This window comes from Terrapene carolina, unplaced genomic scaffold (genome assembly GCF_002925995.2).
Source record: "Terrapene carolina triunguis isolate 2854851 unplaced genomic scaffold, T_m_triunguis-2.0 Scaffold752, whole genome shotgun sequence".
NCBI classification, from domain to species: Eukaryota; Metazoa; Chordata; order Testudines; family Emydidae; genus Terrapene; species Terrapene triunguis.
Window position 1 is genome coordinate 428,680 of NW_020665103.1, and position 9,484 is coordinate 438,163.

At 54.8% G+C, this 9,484-nt stretch overlaps 2 protein-coding genes across 2 annotated transcripts in view; one reads left to right on the forward strand and one right to left on the reverse strand.

Annotated features, from left to right (window-relative positions):
* The window catches only part of LOC112125057 (E3 ubiquitin-protein ligase TRIM39-like), a 261,459-nt gene that overhangs the window by 224,639 nt on the left and 27,336 nt on the right, over positions 1 to 9,484 (forward strand). The window lies entirely within an intron of this gene.
* ABCF1 (ATP binding cassette subfamily F member 1) overlaps positions 3,823 to 9,484 on the reverse strand; it is a 15,251-nt gene continuing 9,589 nt past the window's right edge. Inside the window, exons 19-28 of the mRNA XM_026660377.2 lie at positions 9,060 to 9,184; positions 8,163 to 8,275; positions 7,505 to 7,676; positions 6,937 to 7,011; positions 6,218 to 6,288; positions 5,928 to 5,960; positions 5,507 to 5,675; positions 5,092 to 5,156; positions 4,822 to 4,894; positions 3,823 to 4,376 (exon numbers count right to left, since the gene is read on the reverse strand). Of these exons, the coding sequence (XP_026516162.1) occupies positions 4,210 to 4,376; positions 4,822 to 4,894; positions 5,092 to 5,156; positions 5,507 to 5,675; positions 5,928 to 5,960; positions 6,218 to 6,288; positions 6,937 to 7,011; positions 7,505 to 7,676; positions 8,163 to 8,275; positions 9,060 to 9,184 (1,063 nt within the window). The 3' untranslated portion in view covers positions 3,823 to 4,209. The remainder of the gene's footprint in view (positions 4,377 to 4,821; positions 4,895 to 5,091; positions 5,157 to 5,506; positions 5,676 to 5,927; positions 5,961 to 6,217; positions 6,289 to 6,936; positions 7,012 to 7,504; positions 7,677 to 8,162; positions 8,276 to 9,059; positions 9,185 to 9,484) is intronic.

Here is a 9,484-nt window from a genome sequence, read left to right on the forward strand (position 1 = left end):
GCTGAGGGGTTGCTGGGTAGGTGGGGGTGAGAATATGCAGAGGAGTCTGTGCCCGCTATGACACACTCCCCTACAGGCCCGGAATAGAGCCGAGATCCAGAGGCTCACTATACTATCAGCAACTAGCATCTCCTGGCCTTCTGGTGCGAGGCTATAGAGAGGATGACAACCTACTACTGGTATCAGTTACACTGGTAGCTCAAGTGGCAGAGGGCTGGGTGGGGGACCTAAAAGCTCCAATCTTGCTAGGTGTCAGTATAATGCCACAGGATGGAATTTGTTTTTTCAGTTTGCTTTTTAAAAAGGGGCCCTGTGCAGTAATTGCTGGGGGGAGGGTTGGTGAGCACCTCCTGTTGCATGGGTTGCTCTAAGAAATTGCAGGCTGCAGGGGGGGGGTCAAAGTCTGAGGTTTAATCCCTTCCCTCCTGGGCAGCAAGATTCTGTGTTGCTGCTTCCCCCCAGATGGCTGGAGGCCAGGGTAGAGGGACTGGCAATGAGTGATCAGAACGAGCACCACACCATGCTGGTGGAATAGTGCACCTGATTGGCCCCTGCCAGCCCTTTTATGCCTGCAGAGACGCTTCCACAGGTGCCTTGAGCCACAACAGCTGCTTGTACAATGACCAACAGACTCACGGTCTGATGTCCCCCTTTCCAATCACCTCAGTGATCTGTTTGCCCAGCAACCATCAGTAGGTTTCAGAGTTTTCACAAGTGGACCAGGTAGGACAGCTGTACAGTGCTCAATGAGCCAATCTCCTATACCGACCATTCAACTTGCCAGATGTTAATCCTGAGACCTACTGGTGACAGTGCAACTGGTAAATGGGACTTGATGGGCTGCTACAGGGGCCTGTAATAAACAGGTCTGAGATGAACAGCTCAGCCCCCTCACCTTGTTCACATCAGGGGGTGTTGAGTCTGAAACTGACCAACAATGACTTGGCCATCCTTAACTACCTTGCAGTGAATCATGTTCACTGACAGGGCCTGGATGGGGTCAGGGGGAAAACGGACTGAAAAACAAGGTCACTTCCAGCCTTGACTCATCCTTGCCATATCTAGCACCTAGAGACCCTGCTGCAGTCACCTTCAGCTCTGTTTTCCCCACCCCTGCTGATCCATGGAGCATTTAATAGCTAATGCTGAGCCCCACCCCATGCAGCATCAGCTCAATGGGATGTATTAGAATCAAGGGCCAGCCATGGGACAGCCTGTGCTAAAGGAGAGCAGCTGAAGGAACAGACACGCTCCCAACAGATGCAGGGTAACAGAAGGATGCAACAAGGGAGGGCTGAATCAGCCTGGCAGAGCTGAACATGGGGACTGCGGCTCTGAGGGCACCAGGCTAATGTGCTGGGAGGGGGAAGCAGGTGGGGGACAAGAGGGGTGTCTACACTTGCCCCAGCCTGGGCTCAGCTCCCAGGGACTGGTTCACTTAAGGCCATGGTTCCCAACCAGGGAGACACATGTAGAACTGATGAATGAAATTTTTAATTGTTCACTTTATGAATGTAACTTCATAAGTAAAGTTTTATGAATGAAACAATATTCATTCATAAAACCAGTTACCCTAATAACTGGCTAATTAACAGTTAAGATGCTTGTTAAGAGCCATAGCTGTTCAGTCAGCTGCCTTTGTAAGTTTCACTATCAATCCAATTCCTGCTTAAATCACTGAGACTTGCACTGTTTCAGTATTGTAACTTCTGTTCACTGTTTGCCATCCATTATACTTGTCTATATTGTAACTTCTGTTCGCTGTTTGCCATATTGTAATTCAAACCCCATTTTAAAACGCTTACTCCATTTTGTAAGGGCTTGCTGCAACCTTCATTTTTGCAAACCCTGCTGTAATCTTATTAGTTTAGATGTGTGAATGAGGTATGTATGGATGATGGAATCAACCTCCAGCCCCAGCCTGTCCTGATTAAATAGAGTTCAAACACCAATGGCTGAAGATGCAGACAAGAGCCCTAACAAAGTAAGAAGAATCCACCCTAAAAAGAAAAGGTACAATAGAAGGAAGATCAAAGCCCGGTCCGAGGCTGAAAGTCATGTCTGCAATTGACAGGTGATCAATCACCAAACCCAGAGGCAGCATGACACAGCAAGACCTATAGACTCTGGATTCCAACTAAAGCCTACAAAAAGGATGGGTGAGATGGAAAACTTTGGAGGAGGGTAACATTCTGCTGCCAACATGGAAGGGCATCGGTGCATGCCCCACAGAGACCCAGCTCATCCTTGTGCCCGGCTTTCCTGGCCAGTTAGCCGCCACAAGCTACGAACCCAAGCTGCAAACTCAAGCAGGACTGGTAACTACGCAGCAGCTGCAGAACATCTGATGGATGTGTGTGTGTGTGTGTGTGTGTGTATAGGTATTAGGTATAATGTGTGTGTATAAGGATTAAGATATTAGTTATTGGTCATAAGTCAAATTGTTATAATAAATGTGGCATCTTTATCTTGTCCCCTTTAATAAGATCCTGCTAGTTTTTATTGGTATAACACCTCCCCCTGTGGGTGCACTCAGGTCTTCCATGGAGTACATCAACTCATCTAGATATTGGCCTAGTTTTACAACAGGCTCCATAAGAGCACTAGGCAAGTGAGTACAAACTAAACTTTCATACAACGACTTTATACTGCTCTATCCACTGCACTGTAAGAACAATATATTCCAGTTTAATTTATAATTATATGGTAAAAATATGAGAGCAATTTTTCAGTACTAGTGGCTGTGACACTTGAATCTGATTTTGTGAGCAAGCCATTTTTAAGTGAGATGAAACTTAGGGGTACAGTAGCCTGGAACAGTGGAGAGTCCCTGATTTAGGGAGCAGGATACAGGGGCCTTTCTGCTCTAGCAGGCTGGGCTCTGCTCCAGCCAGTTGAGAATTGGGCCTCTGATTTTACCCTAATCGAGGCCCCTGTAGGCAGCAAGTTCATTAGACTACACCATAGCAACCCTGTGGACTGGAAAAGGTCTGAAAGGGGAGAGCCGGACCCCCAGCTTAGCCCAAAAGCACAGGCCTGGTTAAGAACAACAGCATCAAGCCAGAGCTCCATGACCATATACCAGTATGTCAGAAACAAGGCCGGTGGGCCTAGCCTATACTCCCCCCCCCCCCCATTCCTTTTGGGGATTCTTAAAGAGACTCAAGGGAGAAAAATTGGCTACTGTCTGGCAGCCTCCCCCACCGGCTTCTGGGACCCTGGGCCCACCTTCACCTGAGCAGAGCAGCTCTAAGAGGACCCAAAGGACCCCTCCGCTTGCTGCAGCGAAATCCCAACCCCCACGTGGGACATGACTTAGTCCCCCAACCGATGTGTCTTTTTCCTTCCTCATCAACACTGCTGTGAGCCTGCAGCCAGAGAGGTGGCCTGAACTGCCCATTGCTGGCACAAGTTTGCCAGGTGGTGGAGCTGCTGATCAGCCCCCCACTGGGCCCATGCTGCTGTGGTACCTGAGGTTGCAAGCGAGAGAGAGGTGCGAGTGCCAAAGCCTGCACCCCATTCTACATGGTTCAGCCGTTCCCTCTCTGTGGCAGTAACACAGATGGACCCATCCCAGTCAACCTTTTGCCCCATGTTTGTCATGAGTTGTGGGGACTCAGCCCAGCCTCCAGCAGGGCAGGCACCCCACTCCCAACGCCCCCTCCCCACCAGCCACGTGGGCAGAAATGGCCCCAGCTCCCCTCTGCCCCCTTGAAGGAGTGAGTGGGCCAGACAGACACCCTCTGCTCCCAACCTCGCCGGCCATGATGAATCCCCACCCCCCGCACAATCAAAGCCACCACCAGCCACTTTTTTCCTTCCTTTTTTAATTGAATCCTGTCACACAGAAGCAGAAGGAGGCTCAAACCATCCTCAGAGCAGCTGGTGGGGTGAGAAGAGTCCAGCAATGGGGCACAGTCCCCTCCCCGCCTGGCCCAGAATAGACCATTCCAATACAAACATCCCCCCAGCCCGCCCTTCATATAAATAACCGGTGGCCCTTCCCAGAAAGGAAGTGGGTGGCAAAAAAAAGCACCCCACCTTCACAGGTTTAGCCCCACCCCCAAAGCCACACCCCACCCCATCATTATAGCCACGCCTCCTCCGCTATCCAGCTGCACAAAAGTCCTGCTGCAAAGGGGCAGGCGGGTGAATGGAGAGTCCATCATGGGGGGGGGGGGCGGAGCTTTGGGATGCTCCACTCCTGCCTCACTCGCGGGGCCGGTTGATGATGACCTCGCCCAGGGCCTCCAGCACCTCGCGCTTGTAGTCATCGAAGTCGCCGTCAATCTGCTCGACGCTCTGCTCCTCCACCACCCACAGCTGGCAATTGGTCTCCGTGATCAGCCGGGCATCGTGGCTCACAATGATGACGGCTGCAAGGGGAAGGGGGGGTTATGGGAGCAGGGGGATCCCCTATTCCAAGAGGTGGGAGATACCATCCCGCAGATGGGGGAGATGGGGCATATGTTTGAGGGTATCGCCCAGGAAAATGCATGCTGGGTAGAGTGGTGTCACTCGGTGAGGGGCATTATAGGAAGTGGTTTTTATCCCTAAATAACCAACCTCCTCCCCTCGGAACAGACCAATGGGGCCCATCCAGCCTCGTATTCCCTCCCTTCCCCGCGGAGCAGACCAATGGACCCATCCTGCCCGGAATTCCAGTCCCAGCCCTGGACCAGACCAACAGGCCCTTCTGGCCCAGAATTCCTTCTCCCCACCCTTGGACCAGACCAATGGGCCGTTCCAGCCTGGAATTCCCTCCCCACCAGGGCAATGGGCCCATCCAGCCCGGTCCAAGCGCCCGCTGGCGTCACTCACCCCCTTTGTACTCATTGATGGCGTCAGCCAGGGCGTCGATGGACTCGATGTCCAGGTTATTGGTAGGTTCGTCCTGGGGAAGAGACAATGGGCTGAGATGGCGAAGGGGCAGATCGCAGGAGTCCTGACTCCCAGCACCCCCCGGAACCCACTCCCCTCCCAGAGCCGGGGATAGAACCCAGGAGTCCTGGCTCCCAGCCCCCCACTCTAACCTACGGGGCCTAGTGCTCTCCAGGGCCCTGTCCCACCCCTTGCCCCAGAGACACTCACCAGAATGAGGACGTCGGGCTCCCTGCAGGCCAACTCGGCAAACACCACACGAGCCTTCTGGCCTCCTGGGGGGAAGGGAGAGAGTGGGGCAGGGTGAGGGAAGAGACAGGGGAGCCCTCTCCCCACTTGTCTGCATCATCCCTCACCCCAGACAGCCAAGCCCTTCCCACCTCCAACCTAAGCTGCTGGGTGCCTTCCCCCATCCCGTGCCCCCTACCTCTCCTGGTTGCCCAGACCCTGGCCCTCTCCCCTCCCGCAACATAAGCCCCGGCCTCAACCCCCACCTCCCCTGGGTGCCCCCCCACTTCTCCAGACCCTGCCGCTTACTCTGTATACTCAACCCCAAGTCTTCCCTAGACCCCCCCACCAAGGCCCCCCCAGCCCAGCCCCCTCCCCGAGGCCCCGCCCCCTGTACCGGAGAGCTTGCAGATCTGGATGGTGTGGGCGTGGCTCTCGAGGCCAAAGCGCCCCAGGCACTTGCGGGCGTCCTGGTAGGGCAGGTTGAAGTTGCGCTGCAGGTACTCGGTCGCCGTCTCCTGCATGTTCAGCTGGTCGGCGTATTGCTGGTTAAAGAAGCCGATTTTCTACGGGGAAGAGAGAAAGGGGCAGAGTCACCACCCAAAGCACCACCCCCTTGCTGCTGGTTCCCCCTCCCTGTCGCACCCCGGCTCTGTTGGTGCCCCTCAATTGCATCCTGCAGCCCCCTGCTATCCCAGCCCTGGGTGCCCCCCAGCTCTGCCAGTGCCCCCCAATGCTGACTCGCAGTCCTCTGCAATCCCAGTCATGGGCTCCCCTACCCACACAAACCTCAGCATTTGGGTCCCGTCATTACTTACTAGTCTGTGGTTTTTCCTCATCTCCCCTCTTGTCTGAAAGGAGAAGAGAAAGGGGTTAATGGATACTACTTTCCTCTGCCCTCTAGTGTGTTAACAGCACACAGCAAGCCCTCGCCCAGCACTGAAATGCAGCCACCTCTGGGGTGGGGCAGCTGGGGAAGAGCTGCACAGCAGTTTAGGACAGGAGGGAAAGGGAATCCTGTCCCCAATTGAAGACACACAGAGGCAGAACAGAATTGGACGAGTTTGGGTTGAGTCTGGATTCGGGGGTTTCAGGAAGGGCCCCTTACCGGTGTGAGCTTTCCCGTCAGCAACAGCAGCAGTGTGCTCTTCCCTACGCCGTTCGGCCCCACGATGCAGACTGAGAGGCGGAGAGAGAGCAGCCATCAGTGACTCAACCAGACCAGGAGGGTGGTGGGTTAGCACGGGGGCTCTGCTGGGACTGATTCATTAGCATTGGACTCCTCACTACCCACCCCACGACTGTGTGTGGGAGCTTGTTATTGTAGGGTCTCTCGGGGGTGCTACGAGGGCCGCTTCGTTAACGTCAGATCTCTCGGGATGCTACAGGGTCTGCACGGGCTGGTTTGTTATTGTAAGGTCTCTCAGGCATGCTAATATGTTATTGTAGGGTCTTCTTGGGGTTGCTAAGGGGCTGCACAGGCTGGTTTGTTATTTTAAGATCTCTCAGAGGTGCTAGGGGGGTTGTGCAGACTGACTGTTACTGTAGGGTCTTTCCTGGGGCTGAACAGTCCAATTCATTGTCGTAGGGGTGTTGGGGCTGTGTGCAGGTTTGTTATTGTAGGGTCTCTCAGGAGCGCTGTGGCTGCACCGACTAGTTCATCATCATCGAGTTACTGGGTGAGGTTATTATAGGGTCTTGCCCACAGGTGCAGCCTGTACACCCTGGTTTGTAGCGTCGTTGGGGCTGCAGGCAGAGGGAGTTTTGGGGCTGTGCGCAGGTCAGTTTGTTATTGTAGGGTCTCTCAAACACTGGCCGGTCACTTACTTCTAGACTCCATGTCTATCCCAAAATCCAGACTCTTGAACAGCAGCTGCTGTCCCTCGTAGCCAAACACGACACCTGCAGAGAAGGGGCAGGGAGGAGGGTGAGGGGTGCGAGCGCACAACTGCTGGACAGCGCTCCAGGGGGACCTGCCCATAATGCACCACTCAGCTCTGGGGCCCCTGGGAAACCAGGGTCGGAAAGAAAACTCCTCAGCATCCTGTATCCCCAAAGGATGAAAAGGAAGCGCTCACCCGGTGCTGAAATGCAGCCACCTCTGGGGTGGGGTGGCTGGAGAACAGGTGCACCGCAATGTCACCCAACAGTTTGGGGCAGGAAGTGAAGGGGAATCCGGTGTTCAATTGTGGCCACAGGGTGGGAGACGTCTGGGAAGCAGAATGGATGTGGGTTGGGCGGGGGGGATGGGATTTGGCCAGGACAGCAGGGTTCACGCCCCAGGGGAGTTCTAATAATGCCACAGCGCCCCCTAGTGTCATGCTGGGGCATTGGGGTCAGCCCTGTGACAGGAGAGCACCCCTGCGAAGGCCCCCGACGCTGTGTGGGGACATACCGTGCAGGCCCAGAATCGGGGGGCTGAGCGACGGCGGGTTGGGGAAGGTGAATTTCACCGTGTATTCCCTGGGCCTCTTCAGCAGCTCAGGGGCCTCGTTAGCTTCTTCATCCAGGTTCTTCTTGCGGCATTTCTGCTGCTTTCGTGTCAGGGCCTCCTTGGTTTGCTTCTCCTGGAGACGAACAGAGCGACAGACCAATGAACCCATCCAGCCCGGTATCCCGCCTCCCTCCCTGTCACCCCAGATCAAACCCATGTGCCCATCTAATCCAGCTCATCAGATCAGGAGGCCCATCTAGCTTGGTACCCCCTAGCTCCAGACTCCAAGGAAGTATAATCCACCACACTGTACCTCAAGGGGCAGTACAGCCCCATGGCAAGGAAGGGCTAATTTTCATGTGACACCCAGCTGGGGCTCAGCTGCCACCCCTCAGCGTGAGGGGTGAGCGTTAACCCCATTGTTGATGGGAAAGAGATTCTTAATTCAGTAAAATCCTGCAGCAGTGAGTTCCCTGGGTCATCATGATGGGGCTAAATTCAAGGTAGGAAAGCTGGATTGAAGCCAGTGGCCTCCTAGAGGGGAAAGGCCCCATATCCTATTCCCCAACCTGCAAACCAGCCAGTCCCCACTGCCCTGGGGCTGGATCTCAGGACTGACCGCCTGTTTCGTCGACTTCCCGCCAGCCTTGAGGTCTTTCAGTTTCTTCTCCTGTTTCTCGTACTGTTTGAGCAGCTCTTTCTGCTTCTGCTGGTACATCTTCTTGAAGGTCACTGCAGCAGAGAGGGGGTGAGGGGTTGTAGTTAGGGTGCTGCTCTGGAACCGGGGGAGATCCGGGTTTGACTTCCCACTCAGCCACCAAAGCTCTCTGTGCAGAGACAGGGAAACGCCACTTCCCCTCCCTGCCCCACTTCCTGCCTCGGGGATTGAACCTGGGACCCTCTGGATGTAAACAAAGTGATCTCGACTCCTAGAACTAGAGGATGAGGCCTGTGCAGGAAGCTCACCATTCAGGCTAGTCAAAAATTTCCCATCAAAACTCTGTTTTGGGGGGAAAACGGGGTTTTCAGCCAATGGAAAACTTGGGGTTCTCACATGCCCCTGCGGCACCTGATGGGACTTGTAGTTCAGGCACCTCATGCTCTCATTCTCTGCTCTGGGCTGAGCTCCCTGGCTGGACTACATCTCCCATGAAGTACTATGACACAGGGCTCCCATGATGCAATTTGGCAGCTCAATGGGAGAGATGCATCATGGGAAACAGTTTGGCCAAGGAGCCCAGTCCATAGGGATGAATGGGGGTATGGGGCAACTGAACTACAACTCCCATGATGCACCATAACCCACAAAACGTATCCCTGGAGGGAGACCTAGGGGCAAACCAGCCTCCAGATGGGCTCAGATCTCTGGGTGACCCAACCCCCCCCTTAATCCCCACCCTGGGCAGATCAGTCTCTGCAATTGCCCCAGCTGCTTCCCCGGTCCCCATTCATATAGTTCCACTACCTCCTCTTCCTCCCCCTCACTGTAGTTGCCCTAGCTGCTCCCCCAACTCACTGTAGTTGCCCCGGTAGTAGAAGAGTTTTTGCATGTCCAAGTGGATGATGTCAGTGCAGACATCGTCCAGGAAGCCTTGGTCGTGGGAGACGATGAGGAGAGTTTTCTTCCACGTCTGCAGGTAGCTGGGGAGGTGAACGGGGGACAGACAGAGGAGAATCAGACAGACGGACAGACCCTGATCCGCAGCTAGGAGGGACACCCCAGTCAAGGGGGAGGGGACAGAGCTAGAACACCCAACGTACACCCCACGGAGGGATGTTGGGCAGCCTCACTTAGCCCAGCAATGGGGGGAATCTACAAATGGGGGCTCTCTCCTCTGACACCCCCCCCACACACTGGGCCCCGTGCACCCTCCCTGTCGCCCCACCAGGGGGGAATCCCAGCCAGTCCAAATCCTGGCCCTCTGCTGAGACCCCTGCCCC